This window comes from Malania oleifera, chromosome 4 (assembly GCF_029873635.1).
Source record: "Malania oleifera isolate guangnan ecotype guangnan chromosome 4, ASM2987363v1, whole genome shotgun sequence".
NCBI lineage: Eukaryota > Viridiplantae > Streptophyta > Magnoliopsida > Santalales > Ximeniaceae > Malania > Malania oleifera.
Window position 1 is genome coordinate 2532381 of NC_080420.1, and position 25450 is coordinate 2557830.

General features: G+C 38.1%; 1 protein-coding gene and 1 pseudogene across 11 annotated transcripts; one reads left to right on the top strand and one right to left on the bottom strand.

The window, feature by feature from the left end:
• Positions 1-360: 360 nt before the first annotated feature.
• LOC131152944 (subtilisin-like protease SBT2.4) lies at positions 361-6193 on the top strand (annotated as a pseudogene).
• On the bottom strand, positions 4781-25450 carry LOC131154046 (O-fucosyltransferase 15-like). 11 transcript variants are annotated; one of them, XR_009136313.1, is made up of 13 exons: positions 24915-25450; positions 19627-19716; positions 19408-19501; positions 19246-19304; positions 19036-19124; positions 18458-18578; positions 18209-18352; positions 17723-18057; positions 17388-17628; positions 7130-7453; positions 5742-6170; positions 5327-5660; positions 4781-5244 (listed from the first exon to the last, which is right to left on the bottom strand). XR_009136313.1 is itself a non-coding variant. In XM_058106528.1 (11 exons), exons 1-10 carry the CDS (start codon positions 25362-25364, stop codon positions 7145-7147), a joined length of 1932 nt encoding a protein of 643 aa, XP_057962511.1. In that variant the 5' UTR covers positions 25365-25444; the 3' UTR covers positions 4781-5699; positions 7130-7144. The 11 variants fall into 11 exon arrangements, 4 of the variants coding, with proteins under 4 accessions (XP_057962511.1, XP_057962510.1, XP_057962508.1 ...); XR_009136311.1 differs by lacking the exon at positions 5742-6170 and having other exon boundaries at positions 5327-5699; positions 24915-25444; XR_009136310.1 differs by lacking the exon at positions 5742-6170 and having other exon boundaries at positions 5327-5714; positions 24915-25444.

Sequence of the window (25450 nt, forward strand, 5' to 3'; positions counted from 1 at the left end):
GTTGCGGAAAACCACAAGAGAGTACATTAGTTAATTTGCGGAAATATTAATTAAGAAAACATAATAAAAATCAATTAAAAAACAGGGCTTGCAAATTGCTTACAAAAACAAAAACTGAAATTTCATAAAGGTCTCCAAATTATGATTAGTTTGGTATTTGTGGTTGATTTCAGTGTGGGTATCGAGATGGTTAGTTGGATATTGGAGTGGCCACTGGTGGATTAATGGACCAGGTGGTACCAATCGGACTATAGTAAATTGCATAACCCGTAGGTCAAGGGGTAATGTGTTGGCAGTTGTTATATTGTATTTAAGCTCAACAGTGTTTTAAATATGCATATTCATGATTTGAAAACTAAAATGGGCAAACTCACAGGTTTGAGTACCAGGCGGAGAGATCGTTGTTTAAGTTTTCAGTTAATTTGTGGCTTGTTTTAGTTGTGAATTGATTGATTTGCTTAAACTTTGTTGTGTATATCAAACAAGTTAAAAAATTTTAAAAAGGAACTTAAAGTTTTAATAACTCAATTCACCCCCCTCTTGAGATCACTATTCCACTTTCATATATTATTATAAATTAATAATAAACTGTAAAAAAACTCTAAATTTCTCGATTGGATCAGATGGGCCGCCGGATGATACTATCACGTTCTTAGGGGTGTTTGAAATTGTCACGCTATTTGCGCAGAGAACTGGAGTTCTGGTGGTGCAGGCTGCCCGAAACCGTAGCCCCGATCCTTCCGCAGTAGTGACTGTTAGCCCTTCGGAGGCTGCTTCCACCACCGACGACACCTACACCGCCGCTCTCCACCTCAACCACGGTCTAATAATTGCTAGCGTTGGGTACTCCATCTAATCGCAAAAATATTATTTTATAACAAAATCAAATAATAAATTCTTTTTTTTTTTTTCACAATTCCATTTCATTGCTATGCACCAAATGTGTCATTAAAATGGAATGAGGCTAGAATTCTTAGAACTCATAAAAAAATATGTTTTTCTATTTGAAAAGAAAAAAACGGAAAAATTATGGAAAAAAATTTGATTTTATGTCATTTTTTCCTCCATACCAAATAAAATTAAGAATAAAAATTATTTTAAAAATAAATGATAATGACATGCAAATAATTTTATGATACATAAAAAAATACTTTATCCTATTATTTAATAAGCTATCATGGTTTTGCCATCCATTCTATTCCCATGTCAAACCAAATATAACCTAAAAGATTAATTCGTCTCCAATCAATTTTATTCATGCAAAGCCATTTTCTTTTCCTTCCATCGTTTGCTTCTCGATAGTGCAAACTTACTTTGAGTTACGACTAAACTAAGATCTCGTTTAGAACTCAGAAAATATTACAAAAAGGAAAGAAAAATATTATGTAATTCTCATTTGCATGTTTGGTTATCATGGAAAATGAAAAATAAAATAAAAAATATATTAAATATATAAATAAAAATTTGATCTTACACATAATTAATATTTAATTTTTATTAATTTTTAGTAATATTAAAACAAACTTTCATTTTTTATACTACTTAATAAAGAAGCAAAATATAAGAAAAAATAAATTTCCTTACTACTCTCGTTTCCCTTCCTTTTCATTTTTGATAGTATTTATGCTCAACACATGGATACAACCTACAACTCTCTAGATTACATAATTTTTTTTTTTTTTTTTTTATTACATAGGAACTCAAACCACCAACAAGTCCTTCGGAACCCTTGTTGCGGCACCAAACCTACGGATCAACGTCCTCCCCCTAGGTTTCGCTGATCAGGTAAAGTCCATAATGCGGACACAGCTTCCGTGCATCAGTTGGACATTCAGCTAACGCGACCCTTGGGACACATCTCCATTATCATCCACAATCCCCGCTGGCTCACAGAGTAAACTCTCACCATCCACGGTCCCCGCTGACTCACAGAGCAAACTCTCACCATCCACGGTCTCTGCTGGCTCACAAAGTAAATTCTCACCATTCACAGGTATCGCTAACTCCGTGAGTGTATCTACCTGGAATTAAACCCCCGATGTTCCTTCTTACGTGCTGATGTCTTTCTACCGCGCCATGCCCGTGGGAGCATAATAAATTTGGGATTAGGCTCATCCAACTTATCATAATAAACTTTTAGCTTACACAAATTTATTTGACCCTATTTATGATCCTATGATTGGGCCGCTTAATGAGCCTAATTCGAGCCTAATAAACATGCCCAATCCAACCTATAATTGAGCTTACAAGCCAAAACGAACGGAACCATCTATGTTCAAGCTCAACTCATTTATTATTTAATGAACCTAAAAACTGACCTTAAGAATCACTCATTCAATAATAAACAAACTCAAACAATCTTCTACTAAGTCAAGTTCCCCAACCACTCATGAGTTATTTCGTTTGTTTGCAACTCACCCTATTACTTTCTTTTCCTTCTTATTTTTCTCAACATCTTTCTTCTTAAGCGCCAAGTTCCTGGTGGGACATCGTTCGGAAAAGTGTCCTTGTTTATGGAACCTGAAGTACACTGCACTGCCAGAACTCTGGTGAGAGGATCTTGTCATGGATGCTTTTCCTTTGTCCATAGGTTGTTGGACTGTGGAATTGCTCCCTCGAGAGATGACTTGACTTGATTGTGCTAGTCAAGACTTGTCATAACTCTATATTTCTCAAGAGTATGACTCATTTGAAGAGGTATCAAACTGTTTTTCCATGGGCCCTTTAGTTATTTGCTCAAAGTCATGAGCTAAATTATAGGTCTATTCAAGGGACTCAATGTGATGGGGAAACAGTTTACTCATCAGTTCAGGCTTTAATCCTAGGCGGAATCGAGAGATCTGCTGACTAACAGTCACATAGACATCACATCTTATAAACAACTCATCGAATTGACTCATGTATTATGAAACAGTCATGCTACCTTGACGCAAGCTGTAAAGCTGATCTATAAGATGTTCTCTATAACTAAGGGCTACATACTTCTCCATTAACTTATCCTTCATTATATCCCAATGCTCAATTGGTTTATGATCTAATCTCGCTTCTTGCCTCTCAACGTTTATCCAATGGAGTTTGGCTTGCCCCGTTAAATTCATTTTCACAAACATAACCCGATAAGGGTCAGTCATCTTACACCAATCAAAATAGAAATCCATCACAGTCAACCAATCTTGGAAGACTTTAGGATCCTTTTGTCCATCATAGGTGGGGGCTTCTATCTTCATTACATCCTTGTAAGGATCACGATGGTCCCTATGATAAGGTCTCCTAATGTGAAAGTCATCAACATCATGGTCCTCATCATTCCAATGTTGGGCATAGGGCTCATGACGTGGGGGTCTCCCAGCAAAGTCATCTTGACGATTCACTCACCTTTGTGGAAGGAGGGGAGGTCTTTCTCTAGGAGGCATAGGTGGTTCTTTTTCATCATTAATCCTACAACCTCATTAAGGATTCCTGACTTGACTAGACATCCTAGGGGTTGGGAAAGGATTCGGACACACTAGGAAAGCCCTCGAAATGGTGTTTGGTCACACAAAGTAGGGTCAAGTGTAAACCTAACCAAACTAAGTTCCAAATGTCCAAAATTCAGAATATAGGTGGGCTAGTCTGGGCAAAATCCTATAGCCGTTTTAGTCTAAAACTAAAATCCTGCAAGCTAAGGGAATGGGGCTTTGAGAGTTCAGCTTAACTAAACCTAGGCTCTAACTTAAGCTCTGATACCAAGATGATGTAGGATGGGAAATGGTGGCCTAGTCTTACGATTTCAACCCTCACACAAGCACATACACTCAATACACTTTAAATTAAGAATTCAGTTATCCAAACATAAATACAGTAAATCATGTTATATTTCACATGTTTCAAGGTTTTTAAAAGGTGTATGATGCTATCCAGAAATAAGTCCCAAGAGTTCTTTCACAATGGAATCAAGTTAAATGCGGAAAAGATATTATTTCAATATTTTAAGAATAAAGTTTTATGTCCAGCAAGCAATATTCCCACAATTGATTTTAAGCTAACAAGTATCAATATTGAAATCAATGAATTCAAATGTGGTATTCAAGTAAGAATTTCAAGCTTTCAAGCAAAGACTTCAATATAAGCAAGGGTTTACAATGTATAGCAAAGATTCAAACACAAGTACTAAAATTACCAAGAGAAATGTTTGGATGACTTGACGTTGTTCAACACAAGTCGTGGACAATGTCAGAAAATTCCTTGGAACAAGCTTTAAAACACCAAGACAAACGCAACAATATAATGGAGGGGAAGTGGAACTACTGTAAGTATATAATGATCCAGATGAATACTGAATTTACCAATCAAAATGATGGTTGACTTAACGATATTCTACACAAGATAAAACTCTCCTGAAGTCCTTCGTGCAAACTTTGAAATGTAACATGTATGCTGCAATGAAATGATGGATTGTTGGCCTAGAGTGCAACTTGGTGGTGGTCGTGTGAGTGATAGAGGAAAGTCGTGAAAGTGAAATAGGGAAGGAGTCACTGGATAGAATAGTAGTCTCTCACCACCTGATCTCCGAGGAGAACAACGTAGTCTCCCACTACACAATCATAAGGATTGGACAAAGCTTAACAAACTTCACAAAGGAAAAACCTTTTTAATTCAATAACAATACTTCTCTCTACATAATTCTTACAATGAAAGGGATATATATATATAGCTAGCATGGGGGGACAAAGCATTAATAAGCTTAACTAGCATGAGGGAACAAAGACATTAAACAATTAACAATTCTCACGCAAGCATGTGAGACAAATAATAAATACACAACTTACTAGACATAATAAATACTCACACAACTTACAATATTCCAGCTTTCAAGACATATTAAATAGCTCACAACTTACTAAATACATTAATTAGCTCAACTTACTAGACCTATTAAATACTTAGCACACTTGCAAGCTAAGTTGACTCAATAATTATTACAACTTAAAATCTGCAATTATGTCAAAGGGGAGGCCCAGCTGTATCGGGCCCAATATGAAACCATGTGGGACCCACAAGACCATGTGGGGCCCACATGGGGTCTTGATCACGGGCTTGCTTCAGCATCTCTGTTGGGGTCTTTCTCATACTGAAAACGTATTTTAGATACTCCATGAATTTCTGTGAAGCAACGAACAAAAGAGGCATCCGGAGGTCTTCCATGTGTTAGCATGTCGGCGAAGGAAATGTGGACATTTGGAAACCGTCCACGTGTCATAATATCTGAAAATGACATGAGCATAGTATGTCGATCCCCATCAGATGTTCTATAATTAATTATACCTAGTTCCTCAATTGACCATACCTCTGCCTGTAGGATACAGATTTACACTTTTGTCTGGTACCAACATGGAAACACCTCACGTCATCAGAATAGCAGCACTCAAGCCACTCATCAAGCATCACAATCATTCATGGACTCCATCAACGATTGCCTCTGCAATCTCTACCACCGCAACCAAGCATGACAACCATGGGCAGTCCATGATGGCAGAAGGATCTGATATCAGCAGCTTGAATCGTGCCGATCCTTTTGATTTTGATGCTGGCCTTGTAGATCCAGTTCATGTGAAGGATCCAAGTCTGGTTTTTCCATCAGGTTAACTCAGCATTTTTTCACAGCTTCAGCTCTTTGGATTCTGTCCCCCACCAGTTCAAGTAGCTTGTTATTTGACATCCTGAGATAAAAATAACTGAATTCAAGTATTGTCAGTTTTTACCCCTGGTTAAATATATGATAACATTTGACTGTGAAGCAAAATTCCAGGACTACATCAGCTTCCTGTGCTCCTTGCCCAACACTAACCCAGCTATGGTTCAAAATGCTACACAAGTAGTGCAATAAGCCACTTTACCATCTGACCTGAACCTTCCTTCAGTAACAATATCAACACTAGCTGGATTCAGAGTGGTATGACGGAATGTCAAGAACATGGGGAACAAGCCAGAGACATACTCATTCTCAGTTCGACTATCCAAGGGGGTCACAGTTGGCATGTATCCACCTTGATTTACCATAGCTCCAAGGGAAACACAAGATTTGGAAATACATTTCAATGTGACACAGGAGATGGATGAGTTTAGCTTTGGTGAGATTGTTCTAACAGGACGTTAGGATCACGTTGTGCGGATACCCTTATCTGTTCTGCCTGTTTCAAGGTCATCCAGATGAAAGATGATAACTTCCTTAATTTCAGGGGATTGGAGACTATTTTCAAATTGAATAATGCAGAACAAAGGCTGAAAGGGAAGACAACAATGAATTGTATGGTATTTGCAGGTAGGGTGAACTAATCCGATTATGATTTATTCAACAAATCACAATAGATGATGATCAGACTACTTCAGACCATGAAGGATCCAAGAACAATGACAATATTCCAGAAGAATTTACATGCAATAGATAACGCAATGAAATTAGTCTTTATTCATAATTTGTCCAAAAAGTGCCTTACGATTACTTTACAAAGATTAGCAGAAACATACAACCCATTTATCTCTTCAACATTTACTACAAAGAAAACACTGTCAAATTATGTTCATGATTGTACAAAGAAAAGTAACAAGAAAGAAATGCAATTAATCCATTTATACAATGCCAATAATGATAGCTTGTAATTTCAAGAACAAACCATGGCTAATTGATGCAATCTACTGGATTATTTCAAAAAATTACTCTCAATAGGAGGTTGTTTGCATCCATCCAAATGCTAAAAATGCTTTGTTGCGGACAATCAGGTTTTGAAGGATGCTAACAAAACCTGTGGGCGAGGCCAACATACTGGTTAGTATACAATTGCTCATCCAAACAAAAGTCGCATCAATCAAACCAACCTAATTCCATGATCATAATTTTTTAAACCATTAGTAACTTCCATTGATAGGCTAGCCAAGAATATTATAAGAAAATATTTACAAGCAATCCTCGAGGCTTAAAGGAAAAGAGAGGCAATGGCCCTACAAAATTCAAATAATCAGAATAACCCATCGGATAATACATGGATATTAAAATTCATGAACAATGGATGTTCCCGTAACAAGTGGCAGCAAGCTCAAATAAATATAATGAAGTTGAACGTTTGCATCTTACAATTTGGCATTATCTTACCTGCTAAAGCAAAAACTAATCTGCAAAGCACATGCATTCTTTACAACGGGGATGCCTGTAAACACTCCTTGCAACAGGTCTTTCCTTGGCCCTCTTTGTTTGTCGAATTGCCTTCCTCACTCTCTGTTCAAATACCCTCCATTCTATGGTGTTGTTCTTCAAGAAAATATTAGCAAGTCTGCGTTTATTTGGTCTTATAGTTGGCATTCTACCTCCACCATAGTAAATACGATAACCAGAAACCAAAGCTGAAAATTGACTCCCAGAATCTGTCATAGCAAATGCATCAGCAGCAGTGGAGCCAATGAAGTCCAGTGCTGCAAGCTACAGAAAAGAAATCAGCCAACCATACATTAAAAAACAAACACTAATCATAAAAATAAATAAATAATTTCATGGCAAAAATAAAAAATCAAGGTTCTTAAGAGTTAAAAAATAAAATAAATTAAATTAAAAAAAGAGGAATTACTAACCACCACCATCACCAGGTGACAAGCTCTATTGCAACTGAGAGTTGAATCACAAGATTGGCAAAAGAGCAACAAGAGTGTAACCAAAAAAATAATATGTTCAGATGAAATGCATACGCTACAAGATAGGTAGCAATGCATGTAGGATGGTTCACAAAGGACATGACATTTAGAAGCAGGAATTGATTTGATGGAATTCCAATTTCGGAACCTCAATTTTCAGCTCTTCATTCAAAACCTCGATAGAATCTCTCACTGATGAGGGGGCCATGCCCCAGCACAATAAAACCCTAATGTAAGGACAAATTTAGTTCTAACCTCACTCCTAAATTAAATTATAATGAAAAAAATGGAATGATTCTAACGCCATGGAAATTAACATAATAATTTCAAAATGAATTTCTAGGTTGTAGGACTCAACTGCACCTAGAGCTATAATTGATGGTTAGAGTGCTCTACCCATATCCTTATACCACAACAACCTAAGCTCCATAGTTCAACTGTAACTTGACTCACACACCCCAGGGCTCTGCCACATGGCCAATTGCTGCCAGAGCTTGGCCAACAATCTCCAATCTCAACCCCCAATCACCCATGACGCTGGGAATCAAACATATTACAGCAACCCACACGCCATGATTCAACTATTACTTGACCCACAACCTCCACCATGTGGGACAATTGCTACCTCCCCTTGACCACCATACATTCATTTTTCATAACAAAAGAAGAAATATAAGGAAAGAGAGTGTACAATCATAGCAAGGATACAAAATCCTCAAAAAGAAAAGGAAAAAAAACAAAGGCAAAACAAAATTAAAAAAAAAAAACAAAAACAAAAACAAAAGCAAAACAAAAATAAGAACTGCTACAGTCAGCCAAGAAAACCCCTTTTAATCCCCTCCCATCATAGGTCACCAAACATTTCAAATTAGTTAATTCCCTATGACCCTTTTTCACCTTAGATTTGCCACCATCAAGCCTAACTTCATTTCCTACTTGATCAGACAACATGAGGTCCAAATCATCCAACATTTCAAGGTCATTCCCAGAAATTTATTGAACTGGAATAAGCCTTCTAAAGGAGGAAGCAGCACGTAAAATAAATCCCCAAGTTGATCAGTAGAATCAGAAGAATAACCATACTGATACCGAATCCAAAAGTAAGCCCATGTCACAATCAAAGTCACTAATGTATGCATTATTGTCATCCTCAACATCCCCCCATCTCTTACTATCCTTGCAGGCACTAGCTCTCTCACCAATTGGCGCCTCCACCATACTAACTGACCTTTTGAATCCCTCTTAAGAACTTTTTTTGTTATTTCACTACATGAATCTCGAATCTCTTCAAGATGTTTCCTCATTTCAAAACCTTTTGCACTTCCTTACACCGAACATAACCCTTTTGATCTATTAGATCATTTGAACTAGCTCTCCTAACATCAGAAATTCCTTCTGGACCCACAATAAAATCCATAATTTTATTCTCACAATAATTAATATTTTTAGATGATCTCCCCAATTTCGTTCTCAAACCCTTGCCCACTATCATACTTCTTCTGAACAGGAAAAACATTGCCCTTAATAATATTAATTGAATCTTTAGAAACCGACCTTTCTATTCTCATCCCCTTCAATTCTGTTATCGGAACAACTATTCCTCGTCTTGACCACCAAGAGTCTGAATTGATGTCAACAGTTGACCAAATCGCTGACACAGTCGCAGCTTCCTTCTGCTTCAAAGGAAGCTGAAGTCCTGCTGCCTTACAGGATTTCATTCAGATTGGGAGCCTGACCTTTTCAACTGGGCTATTAATACCAGTACAAATAACCTTTTAGGCCTATCCATTCAGTTGGCCCGACTGAGAATTAACCAGATTACTTCTTTCTCATTAAACATGCCCAAAGTAGGATCATAATTCTGATTTTGGGCCTCCTTAACTGAACAGCCCATCATCTGTTTTAAAGGCCAATGTTGCTGTCAAACAGATGGCCCAGGTCTGACATTATCATCAAACACCCAGGCCTAGCCAATCCAATCTTCATCATTCCTTTGTCCAAGACAGAAGCCGTAGCTGCCTCTGCATTCAGCCCCTCAATCAGACTCCTTGCAGGAACAGTTGCCCTTAATGATTTTGACTGGTCGAATGGAGCAGGCTGAAGGATTTTTTCCCCTACAAGGAACACACACCACCTCTGGCTTACCCTTAGAAGTCTCAGGGGCACCAGCATCAACTCTACGACACCATTAGTGACGTGATGAAGAGAGCTTACCAGAGCACTAAAATCTTCCCCAAATCGAAGCCACCCATTGCCTTAGGACCCTTCAGGAACAAATATACAATATCACTTGCCTCTCCAACCATGCCCTAATTCCAAGAACTTGCCTTCGTGGCATGTATCACCATCCAGTAATAGCGCAACCTACTCAAGATCTTCAAACACCCTTGCTCAACCTTCCATCTAGAATGAAAATTTTAGCAAGAATCATGTTGCAGCAGCTGATGAAAGTCTTAACCATCAATTGTGTTGCCAATTCTTCTCAAGAACAAACAGAACTACCACCTTACCCACTATATGCAATCTCAGATCGAAGGATTTCCCTTCAATCTGAACTGAACGAACCCCCACCATTGAAATCTACCAGCACCATGACACAGTACAATATTAATACAAGAGATAGGAAATTTTTTTTATTGTGTGATAAAACCATCACGGAATAGCATGGTGTGTTGGAGCACCTCTGGGGCAGCATCAGCAATGCAGCTTGGCTGTCAGAGCTGCGTTGTATCTGAGCAATGATCAAAGTAGCGTTTTGTCTTTAAACTATAAATCAATGTTTTAAAAGGCTCAATCGAGGCTTGTCTTGAAGCTCGCCTCGAGGCCAGGCAGGCCTAAAACGCCTTGAGGCTCAATATAAAATACCAACTATCGAAGAGGGTAAGGCATTACAAGTTGAGGCTTATGCGCATTTGCACAAAAGCCATGCCTTTTGCGCATTTGCACAAAAGCCATGCCTTTTGCGCATTTGCACAAAGCCATACCTTTTGCGCATTTTTAGCTGACACTTATTCATTTTGGGGGAGTGATTTTCAAGTTAGATTTGGCTATAAAATTTTAATTCCATGTCTATATAAAAGGAATGTCATAATATGACTTGATTTCTAAAACTCTTGAGCTCGAACTCTCCAAAATAATTTAGAGTTGTATCTTAAATCTTAAAATAATTTGTACTTACAATGTTACAGCTTTCTCTTATCATGATTTACGTAATTAACTCAAGTAAGCAATTTTTGAATGACTAGCAAGTAGTTTGCAAATATATTTGATTTTTTTTTTTACATTACATTTATATTTTTCTTAAATTTTTATATTTATTATATAATTTTTTTTTATATTTTTATCCAAAAATAAATTCTCAAAAGGCTTATGCCTCACTTCTTAAGGATTGAAATGCCTTGCCCTATGCCTTCGCCTTTTAAAACATTCTATCTTACACATGTCGAAAGCTTCACAAACACTTCAAACCTTTGAAGCTCCTTGGGTTAAACATATTGCCACTCTCGCCCCCAATCTAGATCTTGTCCTCACCCCTAATTCATATGCCTCTTAAGAGTCGATAATCCTATCAATCAATGAACCAGCATTTCTAAAGAATAAATAATAATATTGAGGGAGAAATGGAATAAAATGGAATAGAACTACAATGAATCTGCAAAGAAGAGAAAACCAATACTCAAAAGCTAAAGTCACTCCTATTCTTCTCAAAATTTAAATTGAGATACCAAAATTTGTTTCGCATCTGTAAGACAAGTATACAAGGGCACCTAGCTGGTCCTGTGAGAAGTGTCAAACCTGTCCGTGGAATTGATATTGTTCTAGAGGCATCTAACGTTGATGGTGATGAGTGTATTCAGTATAAAGCCTGGGAAGACTTTAAATGCATTGCACATTCTTTTTTAGATAAACACTTTGAGGTTGATCCAATACTAGTATCCAGGCAGCTTTTTAAAAAAAAAAAAAAAAAATGATTCAAACCTTGCCACACTTAAAAGGTCAAGATGTTTTAAAAATGCTATAGGCAAACGGTGAAACCATTGAGTTTTCTAGCGTAGTTTCCTCCATTTCTTATTCCTTAACCCAAGCCTATATTTCATCTCATGTCTGAAAGACCACCTCAAGGTCATGATCCCTGTCTTGCTACTCGGAAAGATTTATCCACAGATTTTCATTCCGAAATTGACAATTGTCAAGATTAAAGATGGATCGAGCAAGGAAACAGAATAAAATTTCAAAGAAAAATGGAATGGAGCTCGCTAAGTTGAAAACACAAAGGCCACCTAGGTACAATTTAGCAAATCCAAAAAGGACGTCAATTAAGGCCCCTATCCATTAAAGGATTCGAGCAATCATTCAGTATCAAATTTGAATATATTCACTCGAGCCCTTGTGATGATGACCAATACATTGATCATTGATCCCTACTATCCCCCCCCCCCCCCCCACCCCCACCCCCACCCCCCAAACACACACACACACATTTCGCTTTGAGCCTATATCCCATTTCTTCATCACCCAGAGCTTAGCCTACATTAGGAGCTTTAAAAGTCCATTCTAACAAGGGTTGACAGCTCATGATGTACTGGCCTCACTCAATTTCTACAAGGATTACTCAGAATAAATCATTCCCCTGCACAGCATAGTGACAAAATTGTATCTCGTACCATGTTGTATGGTATTTTTGGGCCATCAATTGGAATTAACAACCTTCCACTTGGCTCTGTTAAACCTTACTTTGTATCATCATCATTTTTTTTAAATAACAAAAGAGGGTATGTTAGACAGAGAAAGAGAAGACACAACAATAAGGGGCAAGAAGTCCACCCAAGAAAAGAAAATAAAAATAAAATAAATGAAAATAAAATAAAAAGGAAAGGATAAAAATAAACAATTAACCAAGGAATCCCCTCTTCAATATATTTCCTCATAATTCACCTCACACTTCAAGTTAGCTAACTCCCTTTGACCCTTTTTGGCTCTATTTTTGCACCCATCAAAATGCATTTCATCCAACAATAAACACCCACGACAATCAAACTCTCTAAGATTGTCACTTTCATTATCTGATAAATCCCTCCATTTCATTACCTCCTTTTCTTTGCCAATTGCATCACAAGAATTCCTCAAAAAAATCCACTTAAATTCCTCCTTAAAAATATTTGGCACTACCTCACAAGAGTGCTTTCTCTTTTCTTCAGACAGTTTCCTCATTCCACACCCATCAGAGCAGCTTTCTGATGAGTATGCCTTAGCACCATTAAGTATATCTGACTTAAGGCTTGGGACATCATATCCTCCCCAAAACACCATCACCTCTATAAGCCTTGGTTGCACCATCCTCTTGCCCCTCTGCAAACCCAAAATCCTCAACCACTTTGATACTTCAATTATTTCTTCTTTGTCATCAAGATTTTTTTGGTACGAGTTACAGACATCCTGTATTTGCTCCTCCACGATATGATCTATTCCACGTGAGTCTTAGGGAGCTGGAGAGAGATTTTGATTTTCTTTTAAAACCAGATGAAGATCCTTCTTCCCTTTATACTGCATCTGTGTATATGGGCTTGGGTGTTGGCAAAATCAGAATGGACCTACTTAAAGTCCTTATCCTTTTGAGAAGATCCCATATGAGGCATGTTCTATTTACGAGGCTTAATTTATATTAAAATGAGGCTCCTCCTTTATTAATTAACTAGCCCAAGTCCAAGAACAAAGCTAAGTGGCCCAGCCGATATTTTTTATCCTCCTCTTCTCCTAACACGACCCTAGCCGCCTCAGCTAGAGAAGGAACATCCTTTGAAACCATAGTGAATTCGCAATATCAAAATGCTCAACTCTCTAAGCAAAATGAATGTGTGTCTTCAAACAAATATCTTCTGGCATCGACTCCCCGAAACCCTTCATCTTGAGCTCAACCCCACATCAGAAGCACAACTCATCTGTTCCATTCGCAACAACATGCTCTCTTTGCTAGAATATGCTTCTGCAGCCTTCTCCTTCACTTGCCTTCCCTTTTAATACCATTTGACTCCGCGATTTGGGCACAAAAGGGATTGCCACACCTTCACCTCCAAATTTAACACGAAACTCTTTAGCCAATTCACAGAACTTGCTTGCAAAGTTGCACTTGCCAACAACAAAACCAAGCCTTAGTCCCACTAAGTGGGGTTGGCTATATGAATCCTTTTCTGCCAATTTATGCGATCATGGACCATTTCTTTTGATAGATTGAAGGATATTAAATCCTTACCATCTCCTCCCAAGTTATTTTAGGTCTACCCCTACCCCTTCTATTGCCCCCCACAGTAACTAAGTCACTCTTCCTCACAGGTGCACTATGTGGCTTACGTTGCAAGTGTCCATACCATCTAAGCCGTCCCTTCCTTATCTTATCTTCTATAAGAGCCACACCTAACTTATCACGAATATGTTCATTTCTTAATTTATCTTTCAATGATATAACACTCATCCATATAAGCATTCTCATCTCGGCATCTTTTACTTTTTGGATATTATGTTTCTTTGCCGCCCATCATTTCAATCCATATAGCATAACTGGTCTTATAGCTATCCTATAAAACTTTCTTTTCAATTTTAAGGGTATTCTACGATCACATAGCACACTTGAAGCACTTCTCCATTTTACCCAGCCTACTTTAAGTCTATGCATTACATCATCTTCAATTTCTTCTTCAACTTGCATAATAGATCCAAGGTATCGAAGTCTACAAGTTGCACCTGCCAACACCAAAAAAACGAAACTTACCTTTCCATCCCAGCCCTAACTCCAAATACTCCCCCACCCTAGTCCACTTAATTGTCATCCAGTACAGTAAATTTCCCATATTGATCTTTCAAGAACCCATACCCAACTAACACGAAATCTAGAAGATTGGCAAACCAGAGAATTGGCTCTTTCAAAAGTTTAATCCTATTAACGGTAATTTGGTCACTCAGCACTATTAGTATCTATTAGAGTTCTATTAGTAAGTGTGAGTTAGTAAGGGTATTATGGTCATTGGCATTGCATTTGACATATATTATAAATAGAGAGACCTATCATTGAGGTTAGGTCTTCCATTTTACCCAATTATTCAACAAGGCGTCAGAGCAAGATCTAACCTACACCCTAATTGCATGACCACCACTAAATCAACCCTAAACATTATAATAACACACAATCTGCTGCTGTAGAAGGATCATCAGCATCACCAGAGTCCAGGAGCAGGTTCAAGAATTTCCGGAAAAGGCTGCAGTTGCTGGAAAAATCCTGGATGATGCTGTCCTCTTCAACACCACAGGAAATACCTCATAATTTGCAAACTAATCACATAGAAAGCCACAAAACCTGCTGATCTGCCAGCCTGCAAAATTTCACAGCCAGAGGAGCCTCCACGCACCAGTTGAAAGCTGGCAGTGCCAAACCCACATGCCAGCGCGTGAGATATTTTTGAGCAGCCATTTTTCTCCAATTTCCTCTCAAATATGCTTCCTCACACCAAACTACCAAGTTTTTTGTCATCCTTTTTGTCCAAAGATATCACCTTTTTTAGTTGATAAACAACATTCCTGGAATGATTGTTTACTGATTCCCAAAGCTGTTGGTTAATGTTTATTGAGTTCATTGAGGCCTGAAACAGTGGTATTGTTGTGTTCTTGTTTCATTTTTCATCTTGTTTATCGTGTGCTTGTGGTTTGCTCAAGTTTCCGAATGTCGTGTGACGGGATGGTGTCCTTGAATTCCAAGAGTACACAGTACGCTGTGTATTTCTGTTTTGCTACTGTATGAAGGCTGTTTAGAGCTGTGTGTTGGTTTCTTGGGGCCATGTCTAAGTCTCTTACTCTCGTGGAGCAGTGGCAGCGCTAATACATTGATTTTGTAGGACTGTGGCAGTGCTATGTCCAATTTTTTGTGACTTGTTCATGGTTGAATCAGCGGTTGACTCGTTTGTGTTTGTTTTAGTTGGTCCGGAAGTTCACTTGTGGTTGTTTCATGAACTTCAGTTGGTTTTGAAGTTCACTTTCGGAATCCCAAAAGCATTTTGTTCATTGTGTATTTCTGATTTGCTGCTGTATCAAGGTTGTGTGTGAGTTGGGATGGCATTCTCAAATCCCAAAAGTGTGTTTCCATCGTCAGGCATTCATTCATGCTAAAAGAATACTATAACTATCTCAAAGGAAGAGTATTCAAGGTTCCTACAATATCAAGCATCCCAAGAAGCATCTCATCACATTGCCTCTTTTGTTCAAAAAGGTAATTTCACAGTTGTATGTCATCTGGTATCTCTCCCACTAATCCTCGGATTATCGACTCTGCTACTATTGATTGTATGAGAGGTGTAAACAACTTCTTTTCTACCCTCCAATATCCTAAAAATCTACCTCATGTTACCATTGCTTATGTGTCCACAACTACAATTAAGGGAATAGGAACAGTAAATCCTACTCCCTCCACCTCTCTTTCTTTTGCACATTCCTAAGTCCCCTTTCAATCTCATGTTGGTTAGGAAGCTTAAAAAGGCACTAAATTGTTTTGTAACCTTATTTCCTAATTCTATGGTTATTCAGAATCTAAAGATGAGGAAGATAATTGGCACAAGACGTGAGGCTCATGGACTTTACTACTTTGAGTCGCTCTCTTCCCTCATTGCCTGTACAATTGCTACTACACCACTTCAAATCCATTGTTCCCTAGGTCAGCTGTCCTTGGAAGAAACAGCTAGTTCCTACCTTAAATTTTGTGTCTAGTTTTGAGTGTGAGTCCCGTCAATTTGGAAAACATCATTGTGTTTTTTTGCTTCTTAGGTCAACAAACAGGCTGATAGTCCTTTCATGCTCGTCCACATCTGATGTTTGGTGTCCTAGTCATGTCACATCAAAATTGTGGTATTAGTACTTTGTTACATTTTTCAATGACTACTTCAGGATGATTTGGTTGTATATAATGAAAGATCTTTCTAAGTTGTTTAATATCTTTCTGTTCTCCAATAAAGACTCAATTTGATATGCCAATCAAGATACTTCGTAGTGATCTATTCAACTTAATGAGAAATTAGAATGAATTCTAATAGGGACATTAGTTGCTATTAATGTTATCATATCCATTACCAAATTAGAATGAACCAGAAGGGGCCACATACAAAAGGGACAAAGTGCAATTAAGAAGTAAAATGAGGTTAAATACATAAGATGCATAAGTGATAAAATGGGAATAAGGAGAAGTGGAGAACTCCAATTATGATTGGCATAGGGACCAAGAGGTGGCTATAAAATTCTAGCTGGGGGGTGGCCACAAACTAACACTCGTTGGCTGCTTCAGCCAACTCTCTCTCTCTCTCTTCTACTCCCTTTTATGTCAAGAGTGTGTGAAGGTGTGTGTTTAAAGAGCTTCTTGATTGTAAATGTTCCATGTGGATACATTTAAAGCTCGGGCACTGGTGCATATAAAAGAACAACAAAGCCACGTTAGCTCCAATTATTTGTATTCTCCTAAATCTTGATTTATGCATGCTTTCTGCTGCATGTTGTTGCATGCTAAGTAGTCTTACACTAACAACTTCGGGTAACTTTCTTAAACCAGAGTCTCAAAGCAGAAATCCAAGAACTTATTCACCCAACGAGGATTGAGGCCTCTGTTTAGACAATCATGCTTTTAATAATGTAATTGCACAAACAAATGCACACTAAGATGATGATAAATTTATAGGTTGCAATTGCATTATTACCTGAGAAGAGAAATTCCTGAATGGCTCAATTTCAGATGATGAAAGCAAGTTCTCTTTAGTAACCAAATTAGGAAACAAGTTGGTCAAGACAGCCAACCTTGATCTCCCACCATATATGTGTGCACCAGCCAGAAATATATGTGTCTTGCGTCTGAAACCAAGAGCAGCGAGCATGAGTACTGCTTCTTCAGGTGTCAATGGACATAGCCCTTCAGATCTAAGTTCTGCTGGAGAAGGTAACCTTCAAGATGTTGAAAAATCTCCTTAGATGATATTGCAAAATAAACAGAACTGGTAAATAAATGTCAACCCCCCACCCAACAAAAAACACATACTTAGCAGTCCTTTTCAGGAGTGTCAATGCAGGGAAATGCATTTCACGATATGCTTCCAACTCCCGTCTCTCTTCTTCGCCCCCACCAAAATCACACAAAGAATGTGCTGCCATGTCTATTTCAAACCTTAGATGTAGAGACAAGTATCTAATATTTTTTGCAGCATGACCCTTCTTTGCCCTCTTAGCCGGTTCAGCAAATGGTCCAATGAGATAATGATCCAACAGTCCAGAGTGAGGCGCATGCTGACGCATCCTTTCAAGAAGCAAAGCACCAGTTTCTTGTATTTTGGGAATAAATTTCAATGCATGAAAATTACATCTGCATCGAAGTCTCTATATGTCGTTCCTCAAATAGGAAACAAGGTACAAATGAGGAGCACATAAAACTAAGGATGAACAAATGAAAATGAGAATATGATAAAGTTTAGCACCCCCATAAGTTTATAATGAACTGATGGTAACATGTCAAATGTCAGGGATTTACCTGCAACTGAAATGGTATTGGGTCAAATGCCAAACGGTTCCCAAAACCAATAAAATGGACAACTCTATTTTGACGCAGCACAGGAAGAATATTTTTCAGGTAAAAACTTGGCTTGGCCTCTTTCCTAATATCTGCATCCGTTATCTGAGACAGTAGTTCAACAATTAATGCATTCAAACACATAAATGATGCACACTCACAGAAGATTAATCAAAAGCAATCCATAATTGGTTTATTTAAGAAACTCACAACACTACCAATAGCCTCCAAATCTAATGACTGCAGCTCCTTTGGAAGTTCCTTCACTATCCGAATATCAAGTTTCAAATAGTCAATAAAATGCTCCTCCTGATAGATATCCCCGAATTGACTAAGAAATTGTAGAATTTGATAGTCATTTTCTCATGTGAACCAAATGATATTTTAACCAACCATATCATAAAAAATAATCAAACAGCATGATTTTTAAACTGATGCCCTCTACTGTAAGTCAGAATCAACTGATACCAATACTATTAAGTATAACATTCTTCATAATGATGTAAATGCAACAGTAAATTAGTCAGTGTGTGACCTGGAGGTCACGGGTTCGAGGCGTGGAAACAGCCTCTTACGAAAATGTAAAGTAAGGCTGCATACTATAGACCCATTGTGGTCCACCCCTTCCCTAGAACCCCCATATGACGGAGCTTTATGTACTGGGCTGCCCTTTCTTTTAAAAAAATAAAATGCAGTTTTTCTGATGGGGTGATAAGAAAATATAACATATAGGCACAGATGGAGACAGATATATAGAGAAAAGGTGCAAAAGTAAAGAAATATGTTACCTCACATCGTTCCAGACACTACTGTATAAAAATTTGGGAAGTACAAGAGTAGAACTAAATAACCGAGCAATAACAACAGCATTGCAGACCTGTTGCAAAATCAGAGTAGATTCCGAGATGAGAGAAAATTGCAATCTAATATTCATTGAAATGCAACATCACAAATCAAACATAACCAATAACAAAGCACAAATTTCACAGAATACTCACAGCAATACGCTGCTGGTTTATCCCACCATTTGCACTAACCATAATGTATCTATTGTTCCCTGCAAACCAGAAAAGAAAAGAAAGAAAGAAAAAAAAAAAAAGGTATGTGAAAAGCCACTTAATGCACATGAAGCATGAAGCCTTGGAGAGAGAGAGAGTCACCACTAGGTTTCCAGTTACGCTGTTCAGCACAAGGTCTCCATGCAGAAGCAGAAGCCAGTGGCTCCAACCATAAATCCTTGGGCTCAGGTTTATTCTGTCCAAGTAAGTGGAATGCAAGAAATGAAAAGATGCAGTGATTGTGTCCCAGTGAATGAAATTACGTCTTTAGCTGCAACAACTGTAGGAAGATGAGATGATACTGGATATCCAAAAACCTACCTCTGCCAAGGCATGGGCAGCCAAAGCCAACAACCTTCCATATATAACATTCTGCTGCTTTTTTCCTTTACCAATTTTTCTCAATTTTCCCTGAGAATATCATATAATAAAACCAAAAATAATAATTTCTCAGTTCTGCAGCAAATAATTCAAATATTTCCTTTTTGTGCGAAGGAGAATAAAAGCATCCTCAACACACAGTAGATGTGCATCACCTTTAAGAGGAAATTACTGCTCCCAACTTGACAATGATTCTGACTTCAAAACTAATTTTAAAATGACAGCAACATATTAATTGAGCCATAAGTGGTCAATTTCAATGCTACAGTAAAAAAAATGTATTGCAATATGTCCAGAAGCGAATTCGACAAAACTCAATACAAAATTGTATTGCATGTCTGTTCAAATAAGCACAATTTCACATTCAAGGCACAAACTCCATGCTCCCAAAAATAGAACAGCAGTGTTTTGGACCTTTGTTATTATGTTTACCTTACCAGTGTAAGGAAAACAGTAATATTGCATTTAGGAGTATGGATTTCATGCCTTGAATTTGGAATTGTGTGAAAGTTCACAAAAATTATGCAAGTTTGTGTTACATTTTTTTCAAAATTAAAACAATTTCAAAATCAAAGCTCAAACCCTGTATTCCCAAACACAGAATTAGTTTTCTATGACATATTCTCGTCCAAAATTAGGCATTTTGCCACTAAAATCTGCAAGACCAAGCCTTTGTGAATCTGCAAAAGAAAAAGAGAACATGGCAGAACCCAGGGTGTACTCCGTGGGATCACTCCCATACATTGGATAAAGAACGATTGCAAGCACAGCAACAGTAGTAGTTGTGGGTGTATCTTAATTTGCCTCTAATATCCCCTTTTATAAGCGAGCCTCGTCTATCTTAAATGCCCCAGATAAATTGCAACCCGCCCCCCCCCCCCCCCTCAAAAAAAAAAAAAAAGAATTAGAAACATTAACATTTTACATGAGGTTAGAACCCTTTTACTCCTTTTAACTCCTTTTGGGATTTTCTATTGCCTCTTATTTTCTAAGGGTAACCAAAAGGCCTCCCTATAACCTGCGATTGACTCCCTATTGAATGTAACCATATTTTATCCCCATCATATGCACCCAACCCCAAGCCTCAAAATGCACTTTCAGGTTTGGGAGTGTGTTTTTCCATTGCTTGGCTTATGATAATGAAATGCATCAATTTCTACTTGGCCTTTTACCCAAGGGTGGACCTTGGTCCATCAACCTAAAGTATCTAAAGTACAATTATCTTTTGAGATGGGACAAACCTCAGCCCATCAAGTAGAGATACCCTTGGATACCGCCTTTAAGATAATCGAGGAGAAGCTTAATGTTATAAGCCAAGGTGAAGTCATTTTTCTAAGCCAAGATTGAGCACATTCCCAAGCTGAGGTCAAGCTCATCTTTCCAAGTCGAGTTCGAACTCATCTTTCCGAGTCAAGGCTGAGGTCATTTTCTTGAGTTGAGGTCAAGCTCGTCATTCTGAGCCAAGGTGCTTTGGCAACTTATTTGCTATAAATTCTCTCAGCACATTTTTTTGATCCACAGTCGAGCTTATCTTTCCGGCTGAGGTGGCCCTTGGGCTGTTCTCAAGGGCATTTCCCCAAGGTTATCCCCTCTTACTTTAACAGCAAGAGGTGACCAACTCATCACGGCTATTTGCTTAGATTAACACCTTGATAGATGACCTGCTCATCAAGGTTACCGGTCAAGGTTACCACCTCTAGATGTGGCCTGCTCCTCAGGGCTATTCCCTAGGGCTGGGCACATTTTTATTTTTTATTTTTTATTTTTTTGATAGCAAAAGAAGATTTCATTAATAGGAAGAGAATATACGTGAGGAGAACACATCCCCCAAAAATTGCCTGGAACAATCCAGGAAAAAAAAAAAACAACTAATAAATACCAAAAAAATAAAAGAACAACATGCCAATAGGTTCATCCAATCTCTATGTAACTCATGGAAACCAATTCCTCTAAAAAAGGCCAAACCAGCACGCCAAACTGATATCAAATACCGAATTTTATCCCAAACCAGTGCCCAATTTAATTTATTCCCATGGAATATCCTTGCATTACACTCCAACTATAGGACTACCCTATACTATTTCCTACCAAAGTCTGTGAAAGAAATAGCTAACAATTCACCAACAGAAGAAGGGCATACCCAGCTTTCTCCAGAAATAAGCATATTCCAAATCCTCCAAGAAAATTCATAGTGCAAAAGAAGATGAGAAGTTGTCTCAAAATTTTTGTAACAAAGGACAGAGCACACATACATTGGGAGAGAGAGCCTTCAAAGGTGTCCAATTTGCAGCAAGTTATTAGTATTAATTTTATTTAGCACAACCAACCAAATGAAAGCCTTAATTTTTGTAGGAGCCTTAGCCTTCCAGACTCTTGAACTGCCAACTAAACCAAAGTTTTGGTTCACCAGAAAATGCAAACTAAAAGCAAACCATTTCAAATGGTTCACTAAAATTTGGTTAACCAGTTTTCAAGCCAATTATCTAAAGGTAACTGAACTGAACCGTTGGATCCAATTTAAAATTTTCAAATCACTATTAAAAAAAATTTTCTTCCATTATAATCAACAAGTAAAATTTAAGATTCAAACATTAAAATTCGAAAATCAATTAGAAGTCTTAAATTTATAAACAGATGTTTTCAAAGGTCGCCTTTATTGCTGGGGTTTGAGGCGAAGGTGTGCACCTCACCTTAAAATGTGTACAATGCCTATTTGTGGGTAGATGATATATGAACACATCAATAGTAATATTAGAATTTAAAATGCCAAAATATTCAATACCAAAATTGGAAATTTAATGAAATTGCCAAGCCAAAGGCTCAAAAGCATCAACATAGCTCAACATCAAAAGAAAAGAGTACAATAAAAGATTTCAAAGTCTAAAATCTAAAAATCCTCCTCAATCATCAGTCATCACTCATCATCAACTAAGTCTGCCAAGATATCATCATCAAAATTTTCTTTTCCAACATCTTTTTCCTCTTCTGTCTCCTCTGCACTATCCACTTGGATCTCATCCTCATCTACAAGTTCCAACACTATAGTCTGGCCCCTAGCACTGCTAGATGAAGCTCTTCCTCTAGAAGAAGATGACATATTTGCACTTATTCTTGATCTAGTGTGATGCAAGGGGTTATTTACTCCACCAGTTCTAGCAACAGAACCTCAAGTCAAAAGAAACATATTATTTTAAAAAAACCAAGAAGTAGAGTACATGATTTAGAGGGCAAGGAATCCTCTCCAAAGATCTAGAGTACAGAAATGCAAGGATAGACCAATGAAAAAACAATACGAATAATAGTTACAAAAGTGTTGCCTTCCAAATTCTTATGAGCTCGAACAACAACAATCCCCCAAAAAATTCCAAGTGCACACAAAAGGAAACAAGGAAAGTTGCTTTATCCCATAATGACTATGAGAAAATTGAGCTACCTTTAAAAAACATAACATTCCTCTCAATCCACAAGGTACAAAGGATGGCAAATGCCCTACAGATATGATTGATTGCGCCTTTAAAAATACTAGATGAGCAAATGTCTTCACCAAATGTCATTCGAACCATGTCCATCTCCCTGAGCATCGTTATGGATTGCACCTTCAACCCCCAATACCATGACCTAGTCATGCCTTGTAACATAGCCATGAAAGCCCCACATGTAATTGCACTAGAAAACCTTGGAACTACATCAATGTTCAGAACGAATCCATATGGTCAATCTGGCCTATGGTTCCATTGTATTTATCATCAAGCTTGGCATTTCAAAGTTTGGTAGCAAAGGCACCTCCATCACCCCTCGAGTGAATGGGGTATGAGAAATTACAAGGATCACTACCCAGCATCAACTTCTCCCACACCTCCCACATTATCTGCCCAACTCAATCATTGTTCTTCTTGAACTTTTTCTAGGCTCTTTGGTGGATTGCACTAGCATCAGTGCTAACAAGTTCTTCCTCCCCTCCAACTCTCTTAGAGGGCATTTGAGGTGTTTCTGGCCCTGCTCCTCATCTGCTGCAAGGGCAGCAACTTCTTTTCCATTCCTTGAAGGAGTTGGAGGTGTTATTTGATTTTATTCTGCCAAGGAAGGTCCTACTATGGCAGAATTTTTCCCAACATTGCTCTAGTTCGCCCTTGAAAGGCTAATAATTGCTCCATATGGGACCATCTCCCCACAATGTGATACATTGATTTGTGGCAAATGTATCAACAATGGGTAATTATTACATTCCCCCTTGTGACAAGTATCGTTGTGAGAAGTTGATATGGTCCTTAGAATGGAAATATTTCCCTTCCCTTACCTAGCAAACTTACTGCAAAAATCCACAAGACCAAGCCTTTGTGAATATGTAAAAGAAAGAGAGAACTAGGGAGGAACTAGGATATTCTTAGGGATCACTCCGATGCTTATGCCATGGAAGAGAGAAATATTGCAAATATGGGCACTAGAAGAAGTTGTGAAGGGTACCTTACCTTGCCTCTAACCTCCCCTTTTATGGGTTAACCTTAGCTTAAATGCCCCTATGGTCAAACGCCCCCCATTGATTTGGGGCTTATTATCCTTTATATGAATGTTACAAATTTTTTAATCCTCTTCATAACTCCTTTGGGGTTACTTGTGTTCTTTTTATCTTATAAGGGTAACACATAGGCCTCCCTACTAACACTCCCTATTGCATGTGACCATATATTCATCCTCATCAGATACAATCAAAGCTCCTTCTCTTTCTGCCAAAATTTACAACAATAATTTTATTCAAATACAAACTAAACCTAACTAGGGATGCAACAATGTATTTCACTACTGTAGGCGGTAGCTGCCGCAATATATACCAACTTTCCAAACAGAATTGAAAGATTTTCTTTCAAAAACGACCTAATAATAGTCTAAAATCTTTCCCTTTCTTAAAATATTCAACATTTTTTATTCACTTCCATAATACATTGTAAAACAATAATAGATTTCGCTAATGGAGCTAGCTTTTGAACTGCAGGATTAAGAATTACCAAAGCATTATAAGAACCGCCAGTATAACAACTTTTCAGAGCGGAACCAAATTACTCCTTTGCAAAACCGAGCAAATAAAAGTTTTTCTCGTTTCTTTTAATACTTAAAACAATTCCATTCAATTCGAAATAAATTAGTACAATGTAAAAGAATGATAGGTCTTGCCACTAGGGCTACCAATCGAACTGGAGAACAAAACCGTTTGAATCAAAGCAAGCACGAACCTGAACTAAAGATGAATTTGCGTAAACAAATCCGCCTTTGGGAGCAGAATTATCTTCAATACTCAAAAGCATCCACCAATTCACCAAGAGAAAGAACACCAGCACCCCAATCAGAGCTAGCCTATACCATGCACTCCTCTTCATTATTTGCTTCTGCTCACCCGGAAACCACACAATCTTCGAGAAGGCAGATCGAGAAGAACGAGATCCGCCATGCGAGTCTGAAAACCGGTTAGGAACCGACCCGAACCCGTTGTCCCAGAAAGACCTTGGGGAGCTCGCGCGGCTTCGAGGCGTGGCGGAGAGAGACCTGCCGTGGGATGATGTCCGACCCGCGACCCGAATGTCGTGTAACCGGGACACTTCTGCCTCCACTTCGTGCTGCGGATCGCTTACTAGTTTGAGGTTGGAATCGTCCTGGAGGTTTGAGAGATCGCACGGCGAAGCCATGGCGGAAGCCGGTAGGCACCGTAGGTTCGATCAGATGCAGAGTGCTGAAAATGTTGCGAGAAGGCAAAAAGTATCGATTACCGAAC

Bases quoted from the DNA above. Each gene is read 5' to 3' on its own strand.
- LOC131154046 (XM_058106528.1), bottom strand. From the start codon at position 25,364: ATGGCTTCGCCGTGCGATCTCTCAAACCTCCAGGACGATTCCAACCTC. The intron at 19,717-24,914 runs GTTCGTGCTTGC...TGATATTCTCAG, and splicing joins CAAATTCATCTTTAGTTCAG to GGAAAATTGAGAAAAATTGG. The intron at 19,125-19,245 runs GTGAGTATTCTG...ATTTTGCAACAG, and splicing joins TAAACCAGCAGCGTATTGCT to GTCTGCAATGCTGTTGTTAT.